The 14,455-nt window shown below is 55.3% G+C and overlaps 1 protein-coding gene across 1 annotated transcript; it reads right to left on the bottom strand.

Moving 5' to 3' along the window:
• Positions 1-1,413: 1,413 nt before the first annotated feature.
• On the bottom strand, positions 1,414-3,260 carry AVPR1B (arginine vasopressin receptor 1B). Its single transcript, XM_066203986.1, has 2 exons — positions 2,348-3,260; positions 1,414-1,712 (listed from the first exon to the last, which is right to left on the bottom strand). The coding sequence occupies exons 1-2, from the start codon at positions 3,258-3,260 to the stop codon at positions 1,414-1,416; spliced, it is 1,212 nt and encodes a 403-aa protein (XP_066060083.1).
• Between the last annotated feature and the right edge of the window lie 11,195 nt (positions 3,261-14,455).

Here is a 14,455-nt window from a genome sequence, read left to right as displayed (position 1 = left end):
GCTGAGCTGGAGCAGGGCCAAGGCTGCTGCCGGCAGCTCCCCGGGGGTGCCAGGGCCACATTTGGGGCGCTCCAGCGGGCACAGCGTGGGGCAGGACAGCTGTGCCCAGCACGGGGGGACGCCGCTGCCCCGAGGGAGGTGGCAGGGGACAGTCCCCGGTCACAGGAGCTCTGCAGCCCCGCTGGGGGAGCGTGCTGTGCCCCGGGGCCAGGGACAGCTCTGTCCCCGCTGTCTGCTCGCCCAGCGCAGGAGGCGGGAGGAGGAAGAGGCGGCGAGCTCTGGAGCAGATGGAGCCGCGTTGCCGCCCGCAGTGCTCCGGCTGCTCTGCTGGGGACACGAAACTCGAGTCCCTCCAGGAGGGTTTTGTGGATGCAGCATCCCCTTTTCCCGAAGAATGCAGAATCCCATCCCGGAGGATGCAGGATCCCCATTTCCCGGAGAATGCAGGATCCCCATTTCCCGAAGAATGCAGGATCCCATCCCGGAGGATGCAGGATCCCCATTTCCCGAAGAATGCAGGATCCCATCCTGAAGGATGCAGGATCCCATCCCGGAGGATGCAGGATCCCCATTTCCCGGAGAATGCAGGATCCCCATTTCCCGGAGAATGCAGGATCCCATCCCGGAGGATGCAGGATCCCCATTTCCCGGAGGATGCAGCATCCCCATTTCCCGGAGGATGCAGCATCCCCATTTCCCGGAGCAGGGCACCCAGAGGTTTCCCTAAACACTCCGGGTGGTGGGTGCTGTGGTCAGGCTCCGTCCGTGCCCCGGCGGTCACAGCACCCGCGGCGTGTGCGGCAGCGAGGACACGGCGGGCGGCGACGCTTTTCGGGCCGAAAGAGCGATTTCTGCAAAAACGCGGTGCCACCAGGCGGGGAGAGCCGCGCTCTGCAGCCACGGGGCGGGCGGTGCCGCGCCGGGCTGTGTCACATCAGTCAGTGTCACACCTGGCGGTGCCACATCTGGGTTCCACATCTGGCAGTGTCACATCAGTCGGTGTCACACCTGGCGGTGCCACATCAGTCAGTGTCACACCTGGTGGTGCCACATCTGGGTTTCACATCTGGCAGTGTCACATCAGTCGGTGTCACACCTGGCGGTGTCAGTGTCACATCAGTCGGTGTCACATCAGTCGGTGTCACATCAGTCGGTGTCACACCTGGCGGTGTCACATCTGGGTTCCACATCTGGCAGTGTCACATCAGTCGGTGTCACACCTGGTGGTGTCAGTGTCACATCAGTCGGTGTCACATCAGTCGGTGTCACACCTGGCGGTGTCACGTCAGTCGGTGTCACACCTGGTGGTGTCAGTGTCACATCAGTCGATGTCACATCAGTCGGTGTCACACCTGGCGGTGTCACATCAGTCGGTGTCACACCTGGCGGTGTCACAGCCGCCGCCACCGCCCCCTAGAGCGTGCCCGACTCTGTCACGCCCTCGTCGCAGGGCGTCCCCAGCTCCCTGGCGCTGTCCCCGCGCAGGGCCAGCCCGGCCTGCTGGCTGTGGCTCAGGACCGTGGTTTTCCTGCTGCACAGGCTCCCGGTGGAGTTGGGTCTGCGCAGCCCGGCCCGGGGGCGGCCCCAGCAGCCCCGGCAGCGCCCGGAGTCCTGCAGCAGGTGCCCGCTGAAGAACAGGTAGATCCAGGGGTTGCAGCAGCTGCTGAGGCTGGCCAGCAGCATGGTGATGCTGAAAGCCACGTTGGTGGACTCTGGGAAGGCAAGGGAGAGAAATGAGACACCCCCGGGGCTGGGCAGGGCCTGGGGTTCTCCTGGCTCTCATTCCTGGGGGCTGGGAATTCGGCAGAGCCAGGCTCTGCCCTTCAGGGTCTGAGGTGTGAAGGTGCACATCCGCTGAGAGGTGAGACCTGGCAGCTTCTGGGCTCTTCCTTCAGCCTCTTGGCTGCCCAAAGCATCTCCCAGGGGACTTCTTCAATCCTGGGTGGAGCCCCTTGTACTGTTAGCAAGGCTACTGAAGATTTACAGGGGAAAAAAAATTCCACATAACTGAATTTTAACCAAGGACTTGACCTCCACTCTAAAACTTATATCTTGCTTTATATATATATTATATATACATTTATATATAAACACTATACCTTGCTTTATATATGTATTTATTACTATATTCTAAAACCTTGAATTTTAGGTTCTCCACCCTGTGATGTTACACATTTCTGTTCAAACCGCACACCCACAATCCCGGTGCTATCAGTCAATTCTGGAAGCCTTTTCTAAGGTCGCAGGTCGAACGTGGTGTTTTCTTGGGGGGGGTGGGGGGGTCAGCGCCTGTCAGCAAAGCCTAAAAAATCCTGAAATTCCCATCTCCGGGGTTTCCAACACTCACCGTCATCAGGAGCGTCCTCGTCCCACACCGACCACATCTGCACGCTGAAGAAGGGCGCCCAGCAGGTGACGTAGGCGGCCACGATGACGAAGGTCATCTTCACCGTGCGGATCTTGGCGCGGGAGATGGTGCGCACGCTGCTCACCCGCGAGGGCTGCCCGCCCTTCCCCGTCCCCGTCCCCTTCCCTGCAGGGCTGGCGGCTCCCCCCGTGCCTCCCTGGGTCTTGCCCTTGAGGTTCTTGCAGATCTCGTGGCAGATGAGGCTGTAGCAGACGCCCAGCACGCCCACGGGCAGCACGAAGACGCACAGCGCCGTCCAGGTGACGTAGGCGCGCGCTCCCCACGGCGACCCGAAATCCGCCCAGCAGTCCAGCACCCCCGAGCCCGGCCTCACCTCCCTCAGGGAGAAGATGAACACCTGGGGCAGGCTGAGCAGGCAGCTGAGCAGCCAGGTGGCCGCGATCATGGCGTAGGCCTGGCGGCCGGGCTGCCGCAGCGACTGCAGCGGGTGGCACACGGCCAGGTAGCGGTCCAGGGTCATCGCCATCAGCATGTAGGTGGAGGAGAACATGCTGAGCACCTGCAGGTACTTGACGGCCCTGCAGAGCGGGTCGGGCCCCAGGAAGCGGTAGGTGACCTTCCAGAGGAGCTGCGGCAGCACCTGGAACAGGGCCACGCCCAGGTCGGTCAGGCCCAGGTGGAGGATGAAGAGGTGCATGCGGCTCATCTTCCTCCTCAGCCGGTACATGGCCAGCAGCACGCCCACGTTGCCCACAGTGGCCACGGCCAGGATGGCGCCCAGCACCCCGACCTCGGCCTTGGCCAGCTCCTCGTCCCGCGTGTGCAGCACCGTCAGGTTGGGGTCCCCAGGTGGGCTCTGCTGGGAGCTGTTCCAGCCCCAGCCTGGCTCCATCCCTCCGGGAGGCTCTGCAGCAGCACACAGCTCCAAGTCCTGGTGTCCCCTTCCTTGTGCCCCCTGAGCTCCAGCTCCTCTGCCCCTGGGAGCGTCAGCAGTCCCCAGCACCAGGGTGGGTTGTCACCTGTCTGTCACCTGCCACACTAACCCTGCATCGCACAGCTGAAATCCCCTCTCTGCCTGGGCTGAAGATATTCCTGTGGAGCAGAGAGGTGCAAGAGCCCCTGGTTCAGCCCTTGGTACTTCTCCTTTCTACACTGAACATTCCCAAATCCCCAGTTCAGCCCTTGGTACTTCTCTCCCTCCCACAAAACCTTCCCAAGTCCCTGTTTCTCCCTGCACCGCTCGCCTCGTGCATCCCCTGCGCAGGCAAATCCGAGGGGGAAGAGAAATCCTCCTTAAAAGCCGCAGAAAGCGCTACAGAGGCTGCATCCCTTCGGCTTTTCCATCCCGGCGAGAGCAGCCGGGTGAGCGTGTCCCAGCCCCGTCTCCACGGGGAGCGCTGGCGGCTCTCGGTGTCGCCGGGGCCGGGTTTTATACCCGCCTGGTCCCTCCCCGGTGTCCCCGTGTGCCAGCACCGTCCCCAGGCTGGCCTTTACACCCTGGCAGGTCCCTCGCCGTGTGTGAGCACTGTCCAGGCTGGGTTTTACACCCAGGGCTGGGTTTTACTCCCCCCGGTGTCCCCTCACCTGTCCCATCCAGGTGAGCGCCGATCCCCCCCCCGGAGCTCTCCCACCCCTTTTGGGTTTGACCGAAATGAGATTCCCAAAGTTTGACAATCCTCCCTCTCTCGTTCCCCGTGTCCCCTCAGCTGCTGGGGGACAACCTGCCCTTGGTTTGACCGTCAGATTCCCCCAAAAATCTCAGCCCGGGGGTTCTCCCGCTGGGCTGGGGCCCAGGGGACGCGGGTCCCCCCAGCAGGAGCCAGACGCCCCCGGGTTGTGCAGCTGAGCCTCAGCCCCGCTGCGGAGTCTCTGCAGACGTCATTTCTTCTCCTTTGATCCGCGGGATCGTCCCCTCGGCTCCGTTGTTGTTTTCCTCCATCTGGCACAAAGCCGCCCCGAAAACGGGGACGGAGGTTCTGCCCAGCGTTTGTCCCAATTTTTTTTTTATTCCCCCCAAAAGCTGGCAAAACAATCCACGGGAAAGGCAAAGCTGGTGGGGAGAAGGGAGCTGGGGATGTCCCAGGTTCTGTGCAGGGCTGGCTGTGAGCTGAGGGAAAGGGGCTGGACAGGGGGATGAGGGCACAGCAAATGGTGGGAAAAAGATGGATTTTTAATTTTATTTTACTTTATTTTATTTTACTTTATTTTTTCCAATGGGGAAATGGGTGGGGGTTTTTTGTTTGTTGTTTGTGGTGTTTTTTTTTTTTTTTTTTAAATTTTATTTCCAGTGGGGAAAATCCAGGTGAGTCTGGAGCTGAAAGGCTTTTGCATCTCACCTTCCTGGGACTTTGGGCACCTCCTCATCTTCCCTTCCCAGCTTTTTTTTTTTTGGGGGGGGCCTAGACTGTCTCTTCCCACAAGGCTGCGATTGCAAAGCATTTGTGAGTGTGTGTCCACACAATCCCACTCCTGCCTGGCAACATCCAGGTTTTGTTTTCCCTTCTGGTTGCCAAATTACGGCAAGAAGAAGTGAAATTCATCTACTTTCAACCCCTTTTTTTTATTATTTTCTGTGGGGAAAAGATGCCAGCAGCGATCCAAAAATCACCTTTGTCCCACCTGGTGTGTGCTGGACACAGTTCTGCTTCCCTGGCTGCTGAAATTCCACGGAAATTCCCTGTTTGAAAAAAAAAAAAAAAGCTGCTATTTGCTGAATAAATTTACAGATCGCCTCTAATAACCCTAAATGAGCTCAGTTTGTGTCTAATTAAAAAGACATTCATCCCTACAAGGCCCTGTGGACACAAAGTGCCCATCAGTGAGTGCCTGGTGGAGGTGTGGATGGGAAGGCTTTTGGTGGATAATGTGATTTTCTGTGTTTGTGATCAGCTGTCTGATTTTCAGGAAGATGAATAGAGGGCAATGCAAAAAAAAAATCACCTTACAAAGCAGTGAAAAGCTGAGATGAAGGCAGAGATGGAAGGGCAGAGTCTGCAGAGAGAAAGAAACACTGAGGGGTTTTGAGGGCAGAGTTGGGGGGTTTTTTGGCATATTTTGGATTTGGGAGCAAATCCCTTGCAAGTCAGAGCTTTTACTCCAGATTTTCCCGAGTTTAGTTACAAGGAGAATCCTTTTCCAAGGGTGCTTAGAGGAAAATGGAGATAATTCACAACCAAACCTTCCTTGGAACCTGAAAATTCAATTTTCTTTAGGGGGAGAGATGTCACCACAGGAAAGATTTTTTTTTTTTTTTTTTTAGCAGATGGAATGGAAAATAAACTCATTTTCACTTGTGCCTTTGCTGAACGTTTTGAGGCAGCTCCTGGGCCTCAGCAACACCAGGGCTGGGATTTCCTCCAGGAGCTCCAGGTGAGTGACGCAGTCTGGTCCCAGTTTAGGCTGTTCCCCCTAAGCCAGGCCTTGGGAGCCGAGGCTGGAGGAGCAGCGGGACGAGGAAAACCCCGCAGGTTTTTTGTGTGTCCAGGGAGGGTTGGGGGAAATTTCAGGCCCGTGCTCCTGGATATTCCTGCTGTGGGGTGAGCCCTGAAACGGGGTGAAAGCTGCTGGGACCCCTGGGAGACCACAGGGACCACCTCACTGCATTTCTAAGCCCCTAAATTCGGTTTATCACCACAACACTGCATCACACTGCTCGTTTTTGGCAGCTCTAGCTCAAAGCCCAGCGCAGAAATCGCTGCTCCTGTTACAGCTGGCACCCCGTGCTCGCCCTGGGCGGCACAGGCAGAGGCTGTGTGATTGTTAAATCACTTGGCACAGCACCTGGTGACTTTGTTTTTTGTGGGTAACTTGCTGGTTAAAGAAAGAAAACGTGCTGGCTCGGGGTTTATGTGCTGCTCTGGCCTCCTCCTCAACACAAATATTTCATTTGTGGCGCGTGACGCTGTTAAATTTTATTGCTGACAGCACGGAGCAGGCTCGGGCTGTCTTTAGCATTTAATCACTGCAATGTTTTCTGTGGCTCAGGTCAGGAAAAGCCAGATTTGGTCGTTTTGTGCTGGTTCAGATGCCATAAAATTAATGGTGTTGCAACTGCTGGGGAGCATCCCGGGGTTGTCTCCTTGGAAAGGCCGCGGGCAGTAATGAGGGCTGGGAATTCCTGCGATCTCCTGTTGGATTAAATCTGTATTCCTGGTGTCTCCTGCTGGATTAAATGCCAGCTCTCTGTCAAAATGAAGCCACGGATGGGCTCCCCCTTCCACCTCCTGAAAATATAAACTGCTGAGACTTCAAAGCCCAGCTTGCTCTTGCTGTTGACATGTCTTTTGTCCTTTTTTTTTTTTTTCCCCCCTGAAATTTGGACAATTTGGATACTGAAAACTTGATGCAATTTTAATTTTTGTTTGTGGCTTGCGATGTTTGTGAAGTGCTCTCAGGGAAGTCACTTTGTGGTGTCTTGGCTGGGGGAAAACAAATTTCCCTGTGGGCTGGTCGTGGACCAGGGAATGAGAGTCCAAAAGGATTCAAACCAGTCCTGGTCCATTCTAAAACCTCAGAAAATGCCCCAAAAATGTTAAACTGCCTCTAAATGTTCGCCTGGCACTAAAGAGGAGCTTCCAGCATTTAAAGCCAGGAGTGAAACCTTTCCCAGCTTCACCTTTTCCGGCCTCACCCTCTCCTCCCCCGTTTCCCTCATTCAGATTTGGATTTTTTCCACTTAATTAAAAGCTCTGCTCCTTATTAATATAAATAAATCTGCTGAGCACATGGGGAGTGCCCCAGAGCGGGGACTCTGCCGGGCAGAAGGAGAATTTTCATGGAAAGCTGTGAAAATTGGCAAGAAGAGCAACAGAAGGGGTTGTGGCAGAGAGCTGAGTTTTAAAGGATCAGGGCTCAAAATATTTCCTGGTAAATTGAGCTGGAGGGGCTGTGTCCGAGCTGGGGGTTTAAAACATCCCTCCCCAGTGTTTGGGACAGCCGTGGCCACTCAAAAACCCCAAATCTCCCCAAATCACCCCCAGAACCACAGGTGAGACCCCCCTGACCCCAGAGCAGTGGGGTTTGGAGCCTCCCGTGCCTGGCACGGTCTGTGACGATCCAGAGAATCCTCCCAGGCCGGCAAAGAGAGCACCAGGAGCTTTCTGTCGAATGAAACAAATCCAGTCCCCGTTACTGCAGCTGATAACTCCATCAGAGTTCGCTTTTTCCTTCTTGTTTTGCCGGGTCTTCTCATTCTGACCCACGTGTGTGCAAACCTGCTTAAAGCGAGGCGACTGCCGGAGGTAAAAATTGAAGCTACAGGCGTTCAGGAGAGCAAATTACTTGTTTATCATCCTTAAGCTCTCCCTGCTGGTTTCCTTGTGCAGCCAGAGATGTTTAAAGACTTCAGTAGCTGTGAAATGCTTCAATTTCCTCCCCTGCTCCCTCATCTCCTTTCGCCGTTACCGTCATTAGCATTTAAAAACCCAGACACGGCCAGAGCTTTACAACCTTAAAATCAATAATGAAAAAAAAAAAAAGACAGAGAGCAACAATCAAAATTGCATTTCAAGGCTGGAAACAAATGGCTTTTTCCTGTCCTCTGCTGTGGGGGAAATTTGCGTGTGTTCGCTGTGGTGTGGACAGGCAGAGGGGGAAGGAAAATTCACCCGGGACAGAATTCCCACCCAGGTACAGCGACAACGTGGCCAGGCTGGAAAAACCGTTTAGGTCTTTTAAATTGCTTTATGCAGTGAAAAAAAAAATCGGATTTGTGCACGAGATTTTTCAGGCCCTACAGAGATATTGGGATATTTTTAATAAATCCTCGCTGGGGAATCGGAGTTGGTGACAGAGAGGACTCCCTGGTCCCGAGTGTGGGGGTGAATTTGGCAGCTCGGGGCAGGACCGGGAGCTTGGGATGCTTCAGGACTTCTGGCATTGGGGTTGGGATAATCCCAGTGGGAACTGGGATGCTGGAGTGGGATGAGAACCTCCCTCCCCTTTGTGCAGAGAAAGGAGGGCACGGGGTTTAAAACACGAATTTATGGAATATCTCAGCGCAGGGGGGAGTGAATTAGGACCTTGCCATGACCTCAGCCCCGCTCCCTGTCCCCTTCCCCTCCTTTTCTGATGGAAATCCCGCGGTTATTCAGATGCCGTCACCCTCCAGGTAGGAGAGGCATCAATCAGGGCTGGGAGAGGAGCGGAGCAGCTGCTTCGGGGCGATCTATTAGGGGATGATGGATCGTGGGGGAAACCTCCGCAGGAATCCGAGCTCGCCCCGCCGCGGTAAAGTTCAAGGCTCGGTGATGAGAGGTTTGTTCTCGCCTGTTTGAGGGTCGAGCCCAGGGAAAACACAGCGAAACTTGGCTGCGCAGCTCCTAATTCATTAAATAATTAAAACGCTGGGAACTCCACACCCGCCCTGGTAATTTTTACCCCGATTATTTTTCGCGGTGCCAAGCCAAGGGACTTTGGGGTGCTGAGGGACAAATTCACAGAATCAAGGTTTGGTCACTGGAGCTTCCCTTCGGCCATTTGAGCAGCTCCTTTGCTTTTCTTTCCACCTTTTATTCCGTAGAGAACAGCCCAAAATGAGCCAAATTCACTCTCATTATCGTAGTTCCACTCCTAGTTTATCTCCAACAGACGAGAAGCGCCAGCGGAATCGCTGCCTTCAGCTCGAACGAAATGTGGTTTTTATTTTTTTTTCCTTTTTTTTTCTTCTCCCCATCAGAGTGTGTGAAAATCTCCTTGGAAACAGAGCCCTGCTGGTCTGGCTGCTGCCTGGGCTGCGCAGAGCGCGGAGCTCCGAGCGCTGCCGGCTCCCCTCGCTAAACGCCCGCGGGCAGGAGGTGCTGGCAGCGGGGATGGAGCCGGGATGTTCCCCGGCTTTGGCGCCGGATTCCCGCCTCTCCGGGGTTCATCCCCGCGCTCTGACGATGCTGCCCTGGCGGGGATTTGGCGGGCTGGAGCTTCCAGATGTGGAGCACCTCCCAAAACTCTGCTCCAGATGTGTTCTGGGCAGAGCGGGTCTCCCCGGAGGGGAGCGGGAGCTGCAGCCGCAGCCCCCCGGGGAAGCCCGGTGGTTTTGGGGAGAGGTGACACCTCCCCAAAAATCCCCCCCTGCCCCACGAGCTGCTGTGCCAAGGTTTGGTTTGGAAACGGGCACGAACGTGATTCCCTTCCCTGCTCCCATCCGCACCCCGCATCCCCCTCCTCGTCCTTCGGGGAGAGCGAGAGGAGTTAATCCTCCCCCCGGTGCCATCTGCGCTGCCCGGCGGGCGGAACGAGGCGCTGGCAGCCTCGGGGAGGGCAGCTAATGCCCCTTAATCCCCTGCCGGGGTGAGGTGTCTGAGCAGGAGGTGACAAAGTACAGCGGGGGCACAGCGCGTCCCGCGGGGCCGCGGCAGCCGGGGAGGGAACACGGGGAAAGGGAAACCCCCGAGCAGCACGGAACAGGAGCGGTGAATCCTCCCCAAAATCTGATTTTAACGACCCGGCTGGGCGCCTCTAAGCGCCTGATAACGCCGATCCAAGGGGAGCGTAACACCTGTTTTCATGGATGGAGATGATTCTTTCAGCCAAAGGCTGCTTCAGGCTGTGGCAGGCGGTTCTGTGCCTCCAAAAAGAAAAAACCCGCAATGGTTTAACATCGCCAGACAATGGCTTTGTCTCTCGCTCCCCGCACGCTCGGTGTTAATTGCCGAGCATCTCTCGGAGCGATTTCCATGCACGACACATCCGAGAGGCCGCGGGGATGTGTTTAGCGCCGCCGCAAAGGGGAATCGTCGCCCCGTGTGGCAGGCAAATGGCATTTTTGGAGGCTGCCGAGGGCACGGCTCTGTCACCTGTAGCGCAGCGGGGCCGGACACGCTCATCTCTGGCTGCGATGGATCATCCCTCCCTCACCCCAGCCACACATCGAGCCCCGGGGTTCCTCCATTGGCGTCTGGAAAATGAAAAAAAATCATCACTCGGGGGGAGCAGCCAGGTGGGGATGGGACAGGGAGATGCTTGAGGGTTTGGGCCTTGGTTTTTTTTTTTAATGTGTGGTTGAGGTTTTACATAGGTTTACTGGCAAACAAGCAAACAACACCCCAAAACTCAGAGAGCCCATATTATTTTTAATATAATATATATATTATATAAATTATACACATAATATATATATATTATATATATAATGGATATAATATAGATAGTAGATATAAAAATGTAAATTTAATATATATATACAGTATAATATAGTATAATATAATAGTATACAATGTATATATTATATATAAATATTCTATCACATTTATGGCATATTTTCCATATTCTGGTATATATTCTGGGCTATAGCTATAGCCTAGATCGGGTTTATATTCCACATTCGGGTCATAGCTCTGTTTTTAAATGGGATGGGGATTTTTGTGTGTGGTTCTGCCTTTCCTTGGCCCATTCAGACCCCTGTTTTTAGTGGATATTCTGTGCCTGGATATTCTGTCTGGCGAGCTCAGCCCCGAGCCTGGGCCAGCACCCGGAGCTGATGATTCCCATCCCTCCAGGACATCAAATGCCACCCCGGGGGTTGATGAAACGCCGGTGCGGTCACACCCAGGTGAGAGGCAGCCCTGCCCCGGCCAGGGCCAGATTTACAGCTCAGTGTCGGATGAAGATGAGATGTGAAAATCGCTGTTAAACCCTTCGTGTTCAGCCAAGTGAGGCTCAAGCAGCCCCGATGTCCCCCCCAGCTCCCAGGGCATCGTTAGCCTCGATGGGGAGACTGAAAAATAATTAAATCAATTCTGAAATCCTCAGCAGCTAATTGGGACGGGATTATCCCAGCGGGGAATCGGAGATGCGGGGACAAGGGGCCGTTCCCTGGAGTGACCTGCACCGGGGGATGAGGCAGATGCTGTTTTCCCTCCTGCTGATCTGCCAGGAACACAATCCAGGCTCAGAGATCCCTGGGCTCCTCTGCTCACCTCTTGGGAACCTCGGCCTCCAGACACCTCTGCCAGATGTGTCAGCCACAGCTGGAGGTGCAGAGCAGCTCTTTGGGGGGAATTTAAAGGAATTATTATCAGCTTGCCCAGAGAAGCTGTGGCTGCCCCATCCCTGGAAGTGCCCAAGGCCAGGCTGGACAATCTGGGATAGTGGGAAGTGTCCCTGCCCTGGGCAGGGCTGGAACTGGATGGGCTTTAAGGTCCTTTCCAACCCAAACCACCCTGGAATTCTGTAATTTTATAACGCTGGGGGTTTTCTGCAGCATCTGTTGACATCTGACCTATTCTGTGTCTAATTTGGCAAACGTGCAGTTATCCAAGTGTGGGAGCAACCCCTCTGCCCTCATCGGGAATCAGCACAGCCTTCTGCTCCTCCAGGGATAAAATTCTGGCATTCCTGAGCCCTTCCCTGCAGGGAGCCACCACTTCCCTTCCCACCCACCCCACACAGAAATCTCCCCACATCCACAACATCAGAGCACGAGGATTTGCTTGGGAAGTTAAAGGTTCCCCTGAGCAAACCCCATCCAGCGTTAAATATCCCAACTTTTGACTACCAATACCCGCCGTCCTGCCCCCCCAAACTAATTAATTTTATGCATGATTGAGTCGAACACCATCGTTTAGCCGTGTCTGCCGGAGGAGGCTTTGAAGTGCAAACCGATTATTCAGGGAACAAGCTGGGAGCCGGTTAATAAGTCCCGGCAAAGTGTGCACTGCTGGGAGGCCGTGTAAGGCTCCACGTAGGATTTTATTGTTGTGGGTTTTTTGTTTGTTTGTTTGTTTTTAATTGTTGTTAAACAATGAAAAAAGAGGCCGGGGCGCTGCCCCGCAGGACCGGGAGGGGGCGCTGCGGGTCCGGCTGCGCTGCGCTGGGCTGGGGACAGTGGGGGACACGGGGACAATGGGGGACACGGGGACAGTGGGGGACATGGGCAGGGAATGGGGGGACACGGGGACAGCGGGGGACACGGGGACAATGGGGGACACGGGGACAGTGGGGGACACGGGGACAGCGGGGGACATGGGCAGGGAATGGGGGGACACGGGGACAATGGGGGACACGGGGACAGTGGGGGACACGGGCAGGGAATGGGGGGACACGGGGACAGCGGGGGACACGGGCAGGGAATGGGGGGACACAGGGACAGTGAGGGACACGGGCAGGGAATGGAGTGACAGGCAATGGGGGAACACAGGGACAATGTGGGGGACACGGGGACTACTGGGGGACAGAGGCAGTACTGGGGTCCGGCAGGGAGTGGGGAAGGGGCTCGGGCTGTGTTGGGGTCCGCTGGTGAATGGGGTGGGGGGCACGGGCAGTAATGGGGGGCACTGACAGGGCTGGGGCAGTTTTGGGGTCCAGGCAGTGAATGGGGTGGGGTCCCGAGCAGTTTTGGGGTCTGGCAGTAAATGAGGAAGGGTCGCGGGCAGTTTTGGGGCCCAGGCAGTGTTTGGAGGGGGTCCCGGGCAGTTTTGGGGTCTGTCAGTAAATGAGGAGGGGTCGCAGGCAGTTTTGGGGTCCAGGCAGTGTTTGGAGGGGGTCCCGGGCAGTTTTGGTTCGGTCAGTAAATGAGGAGGGGTCACAGGCAGTTTTGGGGTCCAGGCAGTGTTTGGAGGGGGTCCCTGGCAGTTTTGGGGTCTGTTAGTAAATGAGGAGGAGTCGCAGGCAGTTTTGGGGTCCAGGCAGTGTTTGGAGGGGGTCCCGGGCAGTTTTGGGGTCTGTCAGCAAATGAGGAGGGGTCGCAGGCAGTTTTGGGGTCCAGGCAGTGTTTGGAGGGGGTCCCGGGCAGTTTTGGGGTCTGTCAGCAAATGAGGAGGGGTCGCAGGCAGTTTTGGGGTCCAGGCAGTGTTTGGAGGGGGTCCCGGACAGTTTTGGGGTCTGTAGTGCCGGGGGCACCCCTTCTGCCTGAGGTCAGGCTCAGGTGGGCTCCCCAACTCACTGCCGGAGGTGTCAGTGCCAGCCGGGGCTGGGCTGTCACATCGGGGCAGTGACTGTCACCGCTGTCACTCTGACAGACACAGGCGCCAGCACAGGGCCAGGTCTCTGTTACCTGCTTTACTTTTGGGGGGTTTTTAAATCGATTGAGCCATTCACAAAGTTCAGGGGAAAGGGTGACTTCTCCTCTTGGGAAAAGGTGACATTTTCCTCTGCTGGGCCACGAGTGAAGCCGTGCCCAGACGTTGGCTCTGCTCCTGCCCAGCTCCCCCACCTGCCCCCAGCCCAACTCCCAGCCCATGTCTGATGCCACCAGAGATGAGATTTCGGGAGAAATGGGACTCACTGATGTCTCTGCTGCTCTTTTCCCTGGCCAGACCCCCTATAAATAAAACCAAGGTCTTTGTCCCCACGATTCCTGCCACGACATTCTTCTGGTCACACAAAAAAAAACCCCATTTTGGAACCGGCTGGGAAATTTTCACCAGTTAAAAAAAAGCAAACAGGTTTTGGTGGGGACGGTTTTCTTCCTGACATGTGAAATGTCTGGATTTCTTCCCCCTGTGTCTGGCAGGATTTCTGCACTTTGAGAATATTCATGCACTGATCTTGCTGACTTTCCTCAAGCTGTTTTTATTCCTACCACCACTCTTACCCATATATTGCTTTTTTTTTTTCCCCCTTCCCTGTTCAGACTGAGACAAGAATAATCTCCTCCATGCCCCGGACTCTGAGGAGAGTGGCTTGGCTTATTTTTGTGGCTGACTGGGCACGATATGCAGATGTTGCCCTGATGTGTGCAGCAACCGTGCCCACAAAATGCCAGGTTGATTTTGTTCTCTTCTTTCCTTTTTTGCCTTTTTCTGAAGGTTCTGACAAGAGCCCGTGGCTGCAGCAGGGCAGAGCAACGAGGAGCGGCAAGATGAGCATGATTTGGAGCTTTCCAGTGGCGGAGCTTTAATCTGGTGTGTCTGACCCCGCTGCGTGCCTCAGGAGTGACTCCAGGCTTGGCCCTGCGGAGCCCATTTGGCACTGGGAGGGCAGCTGATGTTTTTTGGCTGGTTGGGACTCCTGATAAAGGCTGGCACATCTGATTTATTGTTGTCTACCTCCGTTCCCAAGGAGACCACATATGCAGCAGCCGGAGATAAGCTGCTTATAACCTAAAGGTGAATGCCTTCAAATATCAGTGTCCCTTCCTCTCTCCCCGTCGGT

Source organism: Chamaea fasciata, unplaced genomic scaffold, assembly GCF_029207755.1.
Source record: "Chamaea fasciata isolate MVZ Bird 193981 ecotype frontalis unplaced genomic scaffold, bChaFas1.0.hap1 SCAF_25, whole genome shotgun sequence".
Taxonomy (NCBI): Eukaryota; Metazoa; Chordata; class Aves; order Passeriformes; family Sylviidae; genus Chamaea; species Chamaea fasciata.
This window is presented reverse-complemented; position numbering and strand designations above follow the sequence as displayed.